This window comes from Thunnus albacares, chromosome 18 (genome assembly GCF_914725855.1).
Source record: "Thunnus albacares chromosome 18, fThuAlb1.1, whole genome shotgun sequence".
Lineage (NCBI taxonomy): Eukaryota > Metazoa > Chordata > Actinopteri > Scombriformes > Scombridae > Thunnus > Thunnus albacares.
Window position 1 is genome coordinate 6026974 of NC_058123.1, and position 17730 is coordinate 6044703.

The 17730-nt window shown below is 40.7% G+C and overlaps 1 protein-coding gene across 1 annotated transcript; it reads left to right on the forward strand.

Moving 5' to 3' along the window:
* The first annotated feature begins 605 nt into the window (after positions 1-605).
* Positions 606-17351, forward strand: lhx5 (LIM homeobox 5). The gene is made up of 5 exons (XM_044334557.1): positions 606-1809; positions 3987-4210; positions 5216-5493; positions 8296-8461; positions 15838-17351. Exons 1-5 carry the CDS (start codon positions 1637-1639, stop codon positions 16185-16187), a joined length of 1191 nt encoding a protein of 396 aa, XP_044190492.1. The 5' UTR covers positions 606-1636; the 3' UTR covers positions 16188-17351.
* The last annotated feature ends 379 nt before the right edge of the window (positions 17352-17730 follow it).

Genomic DNA, 17730 nt, shown 5'->3' on the forward strand with positions numbered 1-17730 from the left:
TTATTAACAATCAATAACAAACTGTGACATCTAAGTTTAAAAAGACTAGAGTAGATTATAAAGATGCAGTTTGAGTAAATAACCCAACAGTAAAATAGAAAATAACACTAAAACTGTGTCAAAACAACCTCTTCTTCAGTGGCTTTATTGACCCAAACTGGGTAAATTTCGTGGATGCATTTAAAAATGTAATATTTTATGTGTTAATAAATAAGACTGACACTTTTTTGAAAGACTCTCTTTTCTTTCTTTCATCTCTTTAAACTAACAGCTCCGTTGTTTATCTGTTTCTCTCTAAATGTTGTCTTGAATGACCCATAATCGCACCGAAATGAGTCAAAATTCACACCTAATGTCATTCAAATGAATCATCATTAACGTGCAAAGAAAAAAAAATGCTTAAACAAGTCTCACCCCATCCGTCCACTAACATGAATTAGCGTATTGCATGTTTGCTTAACTGCAACTAACAAAACGCGGCTGTTGGTAAATATTGAAATTCCCTTCGATTGGTGGCCACTCTGTTAAAGCACCGGGTGACCAGGCTCTCCCTATTGATGAGCTCCAGCTAATCCATCGCATTTCCCTGTAAATAGCTTTCTGCATGAGAAAAGGCCCGCGGCCCCTCCTCTTCACCCTGCACCGCCACAGTGTAATGCAGGGCCGTTTTGTCACAAGGCCATTATAAGGTTGTGTAGCATTAGCCCTTGTTCGGCTACTCCCACCCTCATTGCGTCTATTCAGATTCATTTGAGTGGCAGCAGCGCCGTGCCATGTAAATGCGTCCTACCTTGCCTGTTCTACAGGTATTTCCTAACCTTAACCGTGTTTTTTGTGTGTGTGTGTGTGTGGACTTTCACGTTTAAGGTGCGATCAAAATGTTGCAGAGAGGATCTTAGGTTGCACAATCCAACCTTGCAGGTAGTGTTTTTTTTTTTTCCTTTTAAAGTCAGCGATGTTTCCATGGCCCGCCATGAAACCCTCCACATGCATGCTGGCCTCTTAAAGCGCCTCTAGAAACACCCTGCATCCACGGCCCTGGTATTTCTGCACGGCGTGCGATTCAGGTCCGCTCGGAGGCTACAGCTATGAACGTGTAACCATAACAACTGCGTTCTGATTGGCTCTCCTGGCACGGGAATTAACAAGAGCGTCATCCAATCTGAGCGCAGGACGCGCGTCGCGCTGGCAAAACCTCGTGATAACCAGGCACAGTGATGCGAAAGTGGCGACGTGAAGTGAGCCCGAAGGAAATGACTGGACCCAAAACAAAGCACAAGCGAGGGATAAAATATTAGAAATAAACACGTTTGAATGATGATGTTTTAACTGCGTGTTCGTGAGAAAACATGTCCGGTTTGTCCATTACGCAGTCCATCAGCTGGCGCGGCTGAAATCTCTCCTCCTCTCCTCTGGATTGTGGGTTGTGACAAGTGCCCAGGACAGCAACCAAACAGGACCAGGACTACAACAAAAAAAATTCCGGGGGATTGTCACGGGAGGTTCCTCCAATTTTCGCCTGACAGCACACCCTCCCGGAGCCAAGACGTTGTTCCGCGTGGACCCGGGTTGCCCCAGTCCGAGCAGCGCAGTCCGTGTGGGAAGGTCGGCACTCGGCGTCCTGCAGGCCGGAGACATGATGGTCCACTGTGCCGGGTGCGAACGGCCCATCCTGGACCGGTTCCTCCTCAACGTGCTGGACAGAGCGTGGCACGCCAAGTGCGTCCAGTGCTGTGACTGTAACTGCAACCTCACCGAGAAGTGCTTCTCCAGGGACGGAAAGCTCTATTGCAAAACGGACTTTTTCAGGTAACAGAGTCTGGAGTGAGAGTTCCTCAAAAAAAAAAAAAAAAATGGGCTCTGATTCAAATATTTACAACAATACGCGCCATGATTCCACAGTTTAAGACGAGACAAATATTTCTACGGATGGCATATTGATAAAAAAAAATAAATAGAAGAAATAAAGACAATTAAAAGAAAAGTGTCAGTAATAATAATGTGGCCCACAAAGTCAAGCTTAGAATTAAATTCTGAGGGTCAGAGGTTGAAACAGTTTAAGGAAATTATATATAATCTAAAGGTATATTTGACAACACGTGTGTAAAATTTTAGGATTTTAATTCATGTCTATGATGAAATATTGGCCACATTATTTTGGACCGTGTGGCCTTTTAATATGGCTTCTACTATTATATATATAAAAAAGGGTGCATCTAAAATTGTATGTAATTGTGCAGCCACGTGTATTTTAGCTTATTTTGCAGATCCAGACAACACTTTCTCAAACAGCCATTAGGCTATTAACCGCTTCACAATTCCTAAAAAAGTGTTTCAGGTAATTGAGTGATAAGTGAAGCCCTTGTTTGTCCCGCCGCACTCTCTTAGCATCATTTTCATTTGTATGTGTCAGTTATTTTCTCCCCAAATTGTCTAATGACATGTAAGACACATCAGGCTTTGTTGGGACGGGCTATTATTGGCCTCGGACGGCCTTGGCCATCATATTACCGCAGGTCCCATCAAGCGGTGGATTTAAATGGCCGGCCATTAGCCAGGCGAAACAGTAATCACCCTAATGTGTCCATTTGTTGTGTAAGTAGAGTTGTACCCTTTCGCTGGGGGGGAGGCTTGGCCATGCATGTGAAAAGAGGAGAGAAAGAGAGAGAGAGAGAGAGAGAGGGAGAGAGGGAGGAAGGGGGGGACAGTGAAACGATACCATTGCAAATGGAGAGACAAGCCTACATTAGTGTTAAAACAAAGCTCCACAAAAAGAGAAAAAGAGTGCTTGCTTTCACCCAAAGGCTTAAGCCCCCCCCCCCCCCCCCCCCCCCTCCCTCCCCGACAGGCCGACTGCAAATCCAAGTGCAGTGCAGGGAGGCCTGAAACATCTGCTAAAACTCTTCATATTAATATATAAAAAAAAGCATCCATGCAGGTGATAAACACTCCCAACATCACTGTCAGATACAGCAAATATGTCTTTTTCCAGGATGAAATGACAAAAAAAAAGCAGCCTCTTCCACCTATTCCTCCTCCTCCTCCTCCTCCACCTCCTCCTCCTCCTCCTCCTCCTCCTCCTCTGCTCACTCCCTCTGATTCATACACTGTCAAATCAGGAGGGAAAATTCTGCTGAATTTATTTGTGTATCAAATCCCACCCAGTATTTAAGCGGGTGAATATGGATTAAGAGAAGATTTCCACGCTAAGATGCTCCCACTCTGCTTAATCCCATAATATATCCTTGGCTACAATGTGTTGATTGTCACTAATACGTTTTTTTGCGTGGGGTTATTGTCAGAGCACCTCCGTCAAAAATTATGAGTATGATTTTTTTTTCTTTTTTGCTGTTTTTTTTTTTTTTTTTTTTTAAAGTCTGACTTAGGTTTTTTTTCTCCTTCCAGTTTAATTGCTGCCGTCGTTTCTCTTAATACTCTGAGTCAGTTATATAGAGCAAGACATGCTTTTATTTATCGTTTTATTTATTATAGATGATAGTTTATTAAATACTTTAACAGCATACTTAATATTTTTTTTACCCAAATTAACAAACAATAAGAATTATTATTATTATTATTGTCATTCTTACTATTTTTATTTGTTGTTGTTATTTTCCTTAATATTAGCTTTGAAATAAGAGTATTTTACGCATCATTAGCCTATAATTTGTGTGTTAATATTATCTTATTATCATATCCATGAATGTCCGAATTATTAATCAGTTCCTATCATTATATTATAAGTATTAATAATTATTAACATGCACATATTTTGCCATAAAATAAAATGTGGATATGAACAATTTTAATATATTCTGTTGGTCAAACATGAGTTTAAGTGTTTTATTCTAACAGGCCATGTGCGTGTGTATAAGCTACAATCATCACTGCGCGTGGGCCTGAAAAAACTCACGCTTTTATAAGAAAAAAAAAAACCCCAATAGTAAATAAATAAATCTCACATTGTTTTTTCCGTTTCTGTCCAGGCGGTTTGGCACAAAATGCGCCGGCTGTCTGCAGGGAATCTCACCAAACGACTTGGTCCGCAAAGCGCGCAGCAAGGTGTTTCACCTGAACTGCTTCACCTGCATGGTGTGTAACAAGCAGCTGTCCACGGGGGAGGAACTCTACGTGATAGACGAAAACAAGTTTGTGTGCAAAGAAGATTATCTGAGCTCAGGAGCCATTAAGGAAGTCAACTTGAACTCAGGTAAAAAAAAAAAAAAAAAAAAAATGTGCGTGATATGATTTGTGCGTATTTTTTTGTGTCTCTTATTCTCAAAAAGCTTCTTCTTGTGCTCGTGTTTGTGTGTTATATATATATATATATATATATATATATATATATATATATATATATATGAACGAGCGCTGTGGATAAATTCATATCTGATCAATAAAATGGCAATCGGCCTTTCAATGGACAAAAGAAAATAAAAAAAAGCAGGAAGTGGGCGGATCGAGACGTAGAAATGTACTGAAGATTTTTTTTCGGGTTTTTTTTTTTTTTGTTGTTGTTGTTATTGTTGTTGGAACATTTTCAGCAGTCCGTGGAGAGCATTTTTCACGACAACCTTGTCAGATGAATGGTTTCAATATTTACCTCCACAGGACAATGGCTCTCTGTTATTGTACGCCAGGGTCCATTGGGGATGAGTAGTCTGGCCCGTGCGTGCTGCTCCTCTTCAACTGTCTATTCATGCTTATAGAAAGCTCATGAAGACACAAACCACTCTCTCTCTCCACGTCCTGTGTGCTGATGGCGTCACGCTCCCTTGTTCCGTATAGACATATTTTTATTCTGATATCCTACAGAAATATGATATTTTACTTTCATATCTGCATTTTTTTCCCCCTCTGGAGCCTGGAGAGGATCGTTGCCTTTAGAGGAGACGAATAATAGGAGTTTTTATTTGTGCTGTTTTTTTTTTTTTTTAAAGCTGTTTCAGGTATTTTTTTTTCACGTGCAGATAACAAATAAATACATACATTGAATTTTAAAACTAAAAAAAGGTGAAATCATGTTTTTTTTTTTTCATATTTCGATGCATATTTTTCAGTGTTTTATTGCAGCTGTGCATCCAGGCCTAATTAAAGCCCCCCCCCCTCCCCTCCTCCTCCTCCTCTTTCTCCTCCTCATCCTCCTCCTCCTCCTCCCTGACATTTCGGATCGTGACCTTCCTCTGTTTGTTTTCCTTCCCCCTTCGTTCCGCAGTGTCGTCGTGTACAGATAGGAGTTTATCGCCGGATCTGCAGGACCCAATACAGGACGACATAAAGGAGACGGACAATTCAACGTCCTCAGACAAGGAAACGAACAATATTGAGAATGAGGAGCAGAACTCGGGCACCAAAAGACGGGGGCCCCGGACCACCATCAAGGCTAAGCAGCTGGAAACGTTAAAGGCCGCGTTTGTCGCCACGCCGAAACCGACCCGGCATATCCGGGAGCAGCTGGCCCAGGAAACCGGACTAAACATGCGCGTCATTCAGGTAAGATCACCTGTCTGCTGGTGTCTGATGTTAGTGATGCAAGAACAGGTTGTGTGGACTGGGAGGATCCGCCCGAGACAAAGAGAAATTAATGAGAAATGACGGATTATTAATCTTAATTTGACTCAAAACTCAGATGTTTAACTGAAGGCCTCATTATGTATGAAAGAAACGTCAAAACACGGTGTGATCTGTTAGTGCATCCAAGTGTAAAATGTACACACACGTGAAGTGTTTTTTTTGTTATATTATGAGGAATTATTTCATATAAAAAAAGAAGATAAAAAATGAAATTATTGCCTTATAAATGCTTTTGCCAATTTGCATTTTAATATGTTTTATCTCATAAAAAATCTATAGTTTAGCAGTAAAAACACATAGTTTTGGAAGCAGTGTGAGTCCTAAAATGGGTTTTTAAATTTCTACAAAAGAAAGAAAACCATTTTTTTTGTAGTTTATTATTATTGTTACTATTTATAATAAATTAATTTTTATTTTTAACTTTTAAAACTCCACTCACGCCACTATTTTTTCCTCCTCCTCCTCCTCCTCCTCCTCCTCCTCTTTTTTAAAATCTGCATTACAATTTGCATCCAATTTCAGCCGGGCTACGTTCATATCTGCAGGCGTTAATTTATTCCCTGAAATTAAAATCTAGTAATCCAATTTATTGATGCATGTATACGTGTGGTGGTGTTTTTTTTAAAAATTTTTTTTAAGGAGTATCATTCATTTTGTGCAGATAACTGTTGTACGTGTTGCACAGCCGTGAAATCGGTAAAAGGTTAGACGTGTATTTGCCGAGGGCGAGAGGAATAAACACCACGTTCAAACATGTTTTTAGGATATAACACGAGTGTACACTGTTTTGGACCTCTCTCTGTCTGTCTTTTCATCCTCTCTCTCACACACACACACACACACACACACACACACACACTCACACACAGTCTCCCAGAGCTCGGTGTCTGGGTGCAGACTGTGTCAAGATGATTAGCACCATCTCTGCCAACTGTGATGTGGCTTTTTGTGCACTCACTGTAATTATCGCTGATTTCACAGATTTACATACCACCCTCCTCTTTTCCCACCTCTCTGCTCTTACTCACTTACAGCCTGTTCCCTTTGCTTATTTGAGCGGACCAGGGGCCCCTCAAACGCCTCATCTATATCATATACTGCAGGCAGCTGTGTGTGTGTGTATCAACACAGCTCAATCCAACAGTCAATCAATCAATCCACCAATCAATCAGGGAGTCTATTCTTCCGCCACCTTCCTCCTCCCTGTGATATCCCACCCCCCTCCCACCCCAACATCCCCATCCCCATCGTGGTGCTCGGAGCCAAAATGGAGGCTCTGTTTCGTCATCTTCCTCCTCGTTCACTGTGTGTTAAATACCATTGCTCTCAACGCGGGGAGCCCTGTGAGCCACGCTGCTTCTCCGGCGTGTGTATGTAATCCCTAAGCAACGCTCTCTCGAGGGGAGCGGGAGCATTTCCATAAAAATGTAGCCTACAGTTAGACGATTGTTCTCAATAAGCAGGTGTCGCCTCTGTCGCTGGAGCACATAGAGCAGAGCCTAAGTGGTTTTAGGTGTTTTTGTGTGTGTGTGTGTATATGTGTGTGTGTGTGTGTTTTTGTTAATCTGCAGCACAGTGGGATTCTGCCTCTGGTGTAGCCTAGCTGGTGTGAACATACATCATTATGCAGCAGTGATGCAAAAGGCGAAACAAGATGTGTTATGTGCTTATAATGCAAAGACATTCCTCCATATGGTGTGTAGTTTTACAGTTTTTGAAATCCTCTTCCCCCCCCTCCCCTCCTCCCCTTTGTTCCTCTTCAAAGACAGTTTATTTAACGTTAGTGATAAAGCCTTTTTTTTTTTTTGTAATTCTGATTTTTATGGCTTCCGCTGTTTATTTGAACTTGTTCAGAGGTGTGTTAGGTCGTGTGTCGGCGTACGTTTATGTAACTTTCATCATATTTTGCGACAGGAAAATGTCTTCATGAGTGAAAAGTGTTTTTAAAAATCACAATCATCCTTATTTCTTATATTCTGTCACTGATAAGTGCTTAATTTAAAACATCTTTAGGCTTTCCCTCCTTTTTAACTTGGTCTTTGTGCTTTCCAGAGATGTATTGAGACATTTCTATTATACATATATAATATATATAAAAGCCCTTTTCCACCTGAGTGAAGTATAGGCACAAAATGCCTCTGGTGTTACTGAATTGATCACAGCTGAATGCAATTCTAATTTTTAATCTTACATTTGGTTAATCTTTACTTTTTCTGTAACTATATTTTTAAAACTTCCAAGTATCAAAACTAATCATGATAAATACAAGTCAAAATACTTACAGAGGTGTAACTGAAGCAAATACTTCCTGCCATTTGTGAGAAATACTTTCCTTCCTTTCTTTACATCTATTAAAAAAACAACAAAATCCTGCTTGGATTATATTTGAATTATGATTTCAACACAAACTAACAATGAGCGTGAAATTAAATAGATGACTGAAAATCACCTAAAATGATCAGGTTTCAAATTGAAATCAGTCACAGCTGATACATATTAATTTGTTTTCAATTCTGTCAGTCGTGCTTCGTGCGTTTGCTTGCGCGAGATGCAACAGACTGAATCTTGTAATGATTGTGATTAAACTCTGAATCTTACGACGACGTGAGTGATTTGGACTCTCGCCGTGACGTCGTAGAAGTTTGAGTGAAAAAAGAACAGAAACTAAAAATGAGGAGATCAGCTGATAACTGTAATCTCGCCTCTTTACCGTGTTTGCAGGTTTGGTTCCAGAACAGAAGATCCAAAGAGCGACGAATGAAACAGCTGAGCGCTCTCGGGGCGCGGCGGCACGCCTTCTTCAGGGGCCCGAGGAGGATGAGGCCCTTGGGAGGCAGGCTGGAGGATCCAGACATATTGGGGCCTGGGGCGTATGGTTACTACGGAGGTAAGAATTAAGTGCACAGTCCTGTTGTTTCTTTAGATATACAGCCTCAAAATCACCGTGTGGTTCTTTATCTCTTGAAATATGCAATATGGGGGATTACTCTGATCTATTTTGCTCAATAAATTGCAAAAAATAATCTGCATCCTGGTTTAAGCTTCACTCCAAAAATGTGATATTGTGTAACTGAATTACAACCTTCAGCAGCACCAACAGGGCTGAGCTGGTTACAGTATGTTATCAGGCTGCGAGGAGATTATATAAAGACAGTTTTATCTCTACATTATGCTGAAGATGTTACGTGAATGTAGTTTATTTCAACGTTTAGAGTCACATAATTCTCTATGGGCCCATTTTACACCTGGTATTAACACGTGATCTGTATCTGGATACGTTATTTGGATAATGACATTCAATCTATGAGTCTTTGCATTTACAACTAGTGTTAAAATGCCTTCTTGTTTTCTCAATTATGCCTGCTGGCGGATTTGTAAACAAACATGGTGCATCCCAGGTCAAGGAAACTGCTGCCACCAACAGATGTCAAGACTTCTAGTTACTGCTACTGCGTATCGGGTACATCTCAAGCCTCTTATATGATCTTTCCTCCATCCTCGCTTAAACCGGAAGTTGTTCCGGTCCGCCATCTTGAAGGCCTTCTCAAGTCTCTTATTCCTCCTCTGAGGAGCCATGAGCGAGGAAACACGAGAGCGGCCTTCACGGAAGTCTTCTACCAGCTGACACGCTGCCTTACTGGATATCACTTATTGATTGGATGCCGCAGCTGATCGGACTGATCTGATACTGTCGCAACATCACTGCAGTTTCATATCGGAGGGAAGACGGATAACGGAGTAAATTTGATCTGTTGTCTCCCCCGTTAACTGATATTAAAGATCAAATTAAAGTCAGGAAGAGTCTGTCTGTCAGCAAGAAACACATTTTAAACATTTATATTTTCATTCAGTCACATGTGAGGCTGTAAATTCCTGAGCATCAACGTTTGATATGAGTTACATCATTTCCTTTTTCTCTGAAACGTTTAGCATAATAAATAATTTCCAGTGTTCAAAAGACACCCTGATCATATTCTGGGTTATCAAATAATGAGTTCACAATCAGAATATCAATAAATACAGATGCAAATAATAAATAAATAATATAAACGCACTCTGCCAGTAGAAATGGTTCCTGTGCCTCTGAGCGGGACTCAGTATAAATACAGAACGCAGGTTTTTATTCACGTGCAGGTGTTTGTTGAACAGGTAACAGGCTGCAGAGAGAAAACACTGCTGCTCTGCCAGTGATAACTGCTTTATTAGTATTAGCACAGAGAACATGTGTACAGACACAAACTACATCAAAAGTCTCTACAGATGTTAAAGCCGACTGACCGATCAGCTGCAGCCGTCATCAGAAACAGACGTCGCTTCATGTGACGAAGCTTCAGAGGGAAGTGTCTAAAAAAAGTGTCTCTAAAAACATATTTCTTCTCTCCTCATATGGTTTCCTTGTGTCTCTCCTGCATCCTCAATATGGAGAGACTAGGACGCAAGGAAAAGACGCAAGCGAGGGATGCAATCAAGAGACTTGAGATGTACCCGTAGTCTTTGCAGGGTTTGCTTTAGGTGGCAGGAAGAGGTGAAGCTAGGTGACCTTTCAACTTACTGGGCCAATTATTTTCTCATGAATGTGGTCACACTGATCTGATTGCATTTACACCTGAGCTGAGATCAGATCACAGTGTGAGCCTAATGTGGTCTGATTGATCACAATGTGCATTTACACCTGCGTTAACATGTTTTATTTATCCAGATAATGTATCCAGATACAGACCGCATGTTAACACCAGGTGTAAATGGAGTATTTGTTTAAAGATACAACATAAGTCATTAGTTTGGGCCGTCTTCCTTCAGTGTGAATGTTCCTACAAAGTTTCACTATTAGTTAGAAAATAAGCTTAAAACTTTTAACTGACACAAAAAACCACCAAATTCTAGTTTCATTTACCTCCACAGAGGAACGCCAGCAAACAAAAACTCAAAATAGCATAAAAGCTGTGTAAGTGTCACATGCCGTCACTTGTTACAGCTGAGAGGATAAATGTTAGAGAAGGGAACAATTGTATTTATTCCAATCAGTCACTCTATAAACAAAGCAGCAGCGAGAGAGTGTCGTTCAGCACGGGTGGCAATCTACAGTCATCCATTTTAGCTGAAAACACACAATTTATATTGATTTATCTGTAGGATTCTCACTCTGTAAGGACGGAGAACTTTAAAGATAGCAAGTTCTGGAAAAAACAAAAGACAACACCGGTATTTGTGAGATTTGATTCATGTGTTATTCTGCATTAAAAACGTTAGCACCCTTAGTTTTAATCTTAATCCTAATTAATTTGAATCAAAATGAGTCTTTGCTGTATAACCATTTACAGATTACAACACTTGATAAAAACTCAGCGCTCCCTTCATGAGCATCAGTCGCTAATTTCCTTCTTAAAAAATGAAGCTGCTATGTCCTCAAATTAGTAAGGTAAAAAAAAAAAAAAAAAAGATTTTTTTTCAAGGAAACTAACACATTAGAGAAGATCCAACAAAAGTAGTTTTCATTAATTTCTTTAAGTGTTAAAGAAAAAAAAAAAAAGCTTTGCAGTAATGAGAGCAGAGCAGATATCTTAAGTTTGAAAAGATTCTGAAGATGATATTAACTTCTTACCAGGCAGCCGTATTATTGTGCATAAGACCGAAAAATAGTGTACATAAAATAAAAAGGTTACTTGAAGGCAACTCTTTAAATTTTACAACCAAAAAGTCAGAATGAGTATAAATGATCCTGAACCAAAGTTACAGAAGCTTAAGTGTTAACTCCTATTAATAAAAGACATATGCTTTTCATACTATAACCTTTACGGATTACACTTTAATTTGTATTTACTACAAAGATATGAAATGATGTCTGTTGTTTGGCATAGATGGAAACGTGTAGAGGCGTCTGTGGTGTTGTACTCGTTCATTGACCAGGATGAACCACAAATTGCAGCGTTGACCCGACACATACTGTAGAAAGCATGCTTTTAAAAAACTAATGGAATGTTAATGTCATAGAAAATTCCTGATTTTGGCAAATCTATTGAACACTGATAGTCTTTTTGTTGCTTTATTCATGTGAGAGTGATAAGCTGTTGTCTTTACACTGTGTACCTTTCTTTTCTAATCACGACTGCTAAGATCACAATTTGATCTCCGGGCAGCGTAAAGACACCTAAAATCAATATTCTTTCAAAAAAAAAAAAAACACTTGAAGAAAAACTATGTACATTTTGTATTTGCTGAGCCTATATTGTTCACCTGGAACAAGGAAAAAAAAACATTTTGAGACAATAGCAGGTGGGCCGCAGATAACAACACGACACTAACACACACAATAGCCCCCACATTGAAGTGTAGCAGTAAACCAGATGCGTTTGTCATGTATATCAGCAGTTTGTTTTTGATGGACAGTCTGAGAGCCGTGGTTTCTATACAGCTCCTGCACATCTGTCTGAAGAGCCGGAGCATTGAGGATACAATAAACTGGAGCCATCAAGGCTGGAATGCTGGGAGTTGGAGGGTTGGAGGTGGGGGGAGGTAGGGGGGGCGGGGGGGGGGGGGGGGGGGCAGAGGGAGGAGTGGCAAAACCTTCATCCCTTGCTCTCATCTCTCTTGCTTTCTTCACACGCTGCTTTTCACACCCTTTTGTGGCGCAGCAGCACAGGCCAGTGTCTGTGTGTGGTACAGTGTGTCTGCATGTGTGAGTGTAATTATAATTTGCAGAGCCAACACCCCCCCCCACCCCACCCACCTCCCCACCTCCTCCCCCCCATCCATCCCCCCCCCTTACACACAAACACACAAGCTTGTTGCTTATTCTCAAGGTCGGCCGAACTAGCAGGGGCTTGTTTGTGAGATCAAATCATCAGCTTGTTTGTGAAAGTTGTGTCAGCTCTCATTGTTTCTCTTGATCGTTTCCAAAAGCAGCAGTGCAACAGTGTAAAAGCTAAGCAAATAAACGCGGTTCTTTATAATTAGGCAACATACAGCATTTCTTGATATCTAACCTGTTAGCTCCTGATTCTGCCATTTATGAACTGCTGAAATATGAGCGAGAGGAACATATGGTTGGGAGCGGAGAAATGCTAGAGCAACATCTGGGGCACCGGGATAAAGTCTGCCATCGATCTCAGTTCAAGGCGGTGTTGCAACAGAACGGATTTAATGTAAGTGAGGGAATTTGGAGCGGAGGGAGATGTAAATTTGGAACGAGAATATAGAAGCGGTGAGAAGCGGAAGGCAGGTGGAGTTTGTAATTGTTAACGGATGCAAACGGTGTGTGAAGTAATTGGCTACACATGGAGTAGAAGAATTCTTTCTAAACTGTTTTGGCTGTATTGTTTCTGACCAACAACTCATGAAATATCGTTTTTATGTCAAAGAAATGGGCAAAATCTGTTCTCCTAAACTTTTGCCATCTCAGCAAGTCTGATTGTTTTAATCCCATAGATTTTAAAGTGTCTATATTCAATATTTTTTTATAATAACAATGGATCAAATGAAAAAAAAATGAAAAGGGGTTGCTCGTAATGATGAATCCACAGAGAAATGCAGTTTCCCATAGCTCTAAAGAGCTTTATAGCGTCTTTCAGCTCATTGTTTTGGTTTTCTGTCATGCAACTTTACTGTTTTGGTTCATTCTCACTGCTTGCATTGTGCTGTTTTTGGCACGAAAAGCTCTAAAAACTGACTGTACGCTACCTGCTCAGCACTAAACAGCAGAAAGACACAGTTAGTGACTAACTGGTGAACACAGGGAAGCATTTATAAGCTAAAGAGCCAGATATTTCCCTCAGGAGCTGGTGGAGACAAAAAACAGAGCTAAAAGTTGAGTAAATATTGGACCTAAAATCACCAACCATGACTTTTTAAGGTGATGATATGTCAGCCTTGTGTTCTCAACTTGTATTTGTTGTCCTCAAGTGGCCAAATAATCAGCATTGCTGGTTTAACTGACTCATTGTCTCTTTTGAGACTGTTTCTGTGTTGAAAAGATCTCTATGTGATCAGATTGGATATATATTGGTGCCTGGTTTGGAGATGTCTGTCCCTGGTTTAGGATTAAAGTTGAGCAGAGCAAATCTTGCAAATTTGAGAGACTTGGAGCAGCTGTATGCCACTTCAAAATGCCAAATATACACAATTATACATACTGGGCAGCTCTGAGAGCTCCCAGTTGTTGGCTTGTGTGGTTCTACTGGACGGATCTTTAAGTGGCTTGGCACTCAGGACTGGATTCATGTGTGCAGCCAACTTTTTTTTTTTTTAAAAAAGAGAAAAAGTCTCTTATAGTGGTTACTAGTGATATCAATAGATAGTTTTGTTTGTATTAGTCCATGGTTTTAGATGTTTGTCTGATCATCCAATAAGCAGTTTTCATATGGACCACCAAAGAAATAGTCCCATAAAAACCGTTATCCGGAGTAATGGGGACATTGTTTGTGGAAATACTGTTGATTTTGTCACATTCGATGTTTCTAGCTGTGACTACCACAAAATTCCATTCACCTCTGTTGTTTTGGGATATCGAGATATGTTTCTCATTCTCTACATTCATTGATATTAAATGAAAAATTAGGTGCGAGTGAGAAAATACCTGCAGATGTCAAACATTAGTTGTGGATCCAAGTGTGCCGACACCTCTCAAGAAGCACAAACATGTCAGTCAGTGTTAGAGGTTAGGTAGAAAATATTTGTAAATCCAAGTGTGCGCAGGAGATTTTCAGTGAAAGCAAGGAATTTGGGCTTTTCTCTGTCATTAATATGTCAGTTTTTGCTGCAGCGCTTTGAAGTGACTGCCATGAGACAGTTGGGAGAAATTTAAGACAAGACAGCCTTCAGTCATGAATGAAACTTTGCACAAATAACACTGTGAGAGGAAGTTTTAATAAATACAGTTTATGCCTACCAACACTTTGATCCTGTTAGATGTTGAGATCTTGTACAGAGACTCATTGTCCCCCAGGGGATAAATCCTACTAACTGTGGTGACCCTATCACTTCTCATATTGCACCATCATCAGGCTGACATTTGTGGTTTTGAGTAAAATTGCCACATAGTTTTGAAATAATTTACAGAATGAGGAAGCTGTTGCACCTGCTTGGTTCATGTGCATGTGTTTATTGGCACGACTTTACTGACTTCAATGTTGGCATCAACAGAGATCTTAAATCTTAATGATTTGCTGACATATAAGCAGGTATAATGCATTTTTGATAGAGAATTATTTTGACTTGTGGTGCTGCACAGTTGATATCACTGTAAAAATGAAAATGGTGTGAGGTAAACCTGTCTCTACCATGACTGATTTGACTTATGTGGAAATCTATTTGCGATACAACTCTGTAATTGTGGATAAAAACACAGTAGCAACACGATTTCAAGCTGAAACTTTGAACTGAAGTGGTGCAGTCGCTGCAGTGCTGGAAACGGCATGAAAAATTATGGATGGAATGTGCTGCAAGTGGCTCAACGCAGATGTCCAGAGGAGCAGCAATGGAAAATTTAGAGCCGAAACGATCAGTCAATTAATCTATTAGTTGACTGACAAAAATTAATTGGCAACCACTTTGATAATAAAATTGTTGTTCCAGCAATTTTTCAAGCAAAAAATGCTAAATATTCTCTGGTTCCAGCTTTGGGTTTTGTTGGTAGGACAAAACAAGCAATATAAAGACATCACCTCAGGCTTTAGGAATGTGTGATGGGCATCTAGCACCGTTTTCTGACATTTTATAGACCGCACGATCAATCAATAATGACAATTATCATTAGTTGCAGCCCTAGCTGGATTGCATGCTGGGAATGATGGAGAGTGATCTGGAAGTAGCCACAGCCCGGCGAGGTGGAGACGAGGGATGGTGCTGAGAGCTGCATCAGACATGACAGAGAGATGCAGGCGACAGGGCTGCTGAGCACAGGACCTGGCAGGGCTGTGGGGAGGCTGGAATCTCATTTTGGAGTACCTCATCCAAATCCAGAAGTTTCAGCAGGGGAATCCATCGAGGTGCACGCATGGCTGCGAGCTGAATGAGTGAGGAAGATAAATGCACTGTGTAAAAGGCGGGAGAACTGAGGTGGAGAGGTGTGGAGTTGTTTATACACTCAAATGAGGCTGTTGGAGACTGGTTGGTTGGAAATTGGACATGATCAATTTCACCACTTAGGTAAAGGTGGAGTTGTGTGTAAAACTGCACACTGCTCAGAGGGAACTGTGAATGTTTTTACTTGTATTTCATGTCTCTTATAGAAAGTCTAACTGCATGTATTCTTCTGCCCCGCCACAGAATACCAAGGTGACTATTACGGACCAGGGAGTAACTATGACTTCTTCCCTCACGGCCCTCCGTCCTCGCAGGCTCAATCTCCAGCTGAGTCCCCCTACATCCTGGGCTCTGGTCCCGGAGCTATGGAGGGATCAGGCCACCACCCTTCAGACGACCAAAGGTTCACGGACATGATATCCCACGCGGAAACCCCCAGTCCGGAGCCGGGCTTACCGAGCTCCCTGCAGCCGGTCCCGGGGGAGGCGTACGGGGGTGGACCCAGTCCCCCTTTCTCCTTGGCGAGTAACTCCAGCTACAGCGCTCCAATGTCCCACCAAGGCCAGGAGATGGGAGAAACCACAGCCTGGTAAAGGACGAACAGCAGGGACCATTCCTGGGCTGAACATCAGCCCAGTTAATTCAGGAGATGAATTGAAAAAAAAACAAACCCACATTGTGGAGCGTAAACAGCTTAAATTTCTATGGAGGACTTTTTGAAATAATGGACCGATTTTCACAACTGACAAACTGATGGACTTGGTAATGGAATCAAGTTTATGGAGGTGGAGAATGGGATAGCTTGCAGGAAAAGGTAATATTTGCTGCCCAATAGACACTCCAAAGCATATCCCCTCTTGGATTACCGGACTTGAATTATTAAAAAAAAAAAAAAAAAAATTTGAGATTCCATCCAGCAAAAATGCTTCTCGCCTTCCCCTTGATGTTAATGAAGCTCTAGGAACACATTAGAGAGAAATGCCAAAGGGGACATTTTTAGTTTTCTTAATTTCTCACCACATTTTTTCCCCCCCTAAAAAACATTGCTTCAAAGCAATATTAGTTTTCATTCTGTTGCTCTATACCTGTCTTCATTGCTAAGTCGCCACTCTACCTTCAAATGAAAAGACAAAGGACCAGGTTTTAACATATGCTTTAATGTTCATATATAAACACGTACAGTATGTGGCAATCAAGACAGGATATGTTATGTTTTAGTCGAAAATGTTGCTCATTTTAAATTTTCTCTTTTGTAAGACAATATTTCAAATCAAAGGCTGCTGCTTGATAGAAATCGCACACACACAAGCACACACCTCTGGCATTGACTTTCTCTAGCGCAGATCTCACCCATAAGTCCCTTAATGCACAAAAAGCGTTCTTGATCATACCTTAAAAGAAGGATGTCTATACCATTATTCAAAACACGGACACAATTATACAGACACTTGTGCTCACTCACGCACCCTCACACCCATCCAGGCGGCCCTGATAGTTCTGCTCTGCACACTGCTTCACCTGACCTTCCTTTTGTTACTGTCCCTTTTAAAAAACATGTTTTAATGGAAATGATTTTCAAAAGAACATTGAACCCATAATGGAGAATCTCCTTCAACAGCTGAGGTCTCCTTCCTCTAAAGAGTGAAAACAAAAGAGGGGGCAGACAACATCTGTGACATTACTGCTGTGTGCATCTGAAGCACTCGTTGCCATCTAGTGGCCATGTTTTTAAGACACGCAGGAGAATTAAAGGGGGGGGGAAAAAAATCAGCTCAAAGAAAACACAGTCCGGCTGTATTTAGAGGAACATCTTTATACTGCAGAGGTTAAATTATTATTATTTTCTCTCCTAAATAATACCATAATTCTGCAGTTTCAGGGCCAAGTGTCACCAATGACCCTATTTTGAAAAGTCAGCCTTTGTAGAACTACATTAAAGAAAACAAGATTTTCATCTGGCCCAAGTTAGCTGGTATTATTCAATACAAAACCTCCCATAATTCCTCATTTCAGCTCCTTTTTTATTCACATGACATCTAACACGTGTAATGCTGTTTGTCTAAAATGAGTTAGCTCTACTTGAAATATTGTTTTATTGAGATAATTTGTGTTTCCTTTGGACATTGTATAAGATCT

What these genes read in the sequence shown, in the direction of transcription:
- lhx5 (XM_044334557.1), top strand. Translation starts at nt 1,637, where the DNA reads ATGATGGTCCACTGTGCCGGGTGCGAACGGCCCATCCTGGACCGGTTC. An exon ending in TGCAAAACGGACTTTTTCAG is followed by an intron (nt 1,810 to 3,986) that starts GTAACAGAGTCT and finishes GTTTCTGTCCAG; the next exon opens with GCGGTTTGGCACAAAATGCG. An exon ending in GGCGTATGGTTACTACGGAG is followed by an intron (nt 8,462 to 15,837) that starts GTAAGAATTAAG and finishes GCCCCGCCACAG; the next exon opens with AATACCAAGGTGACTATTAC.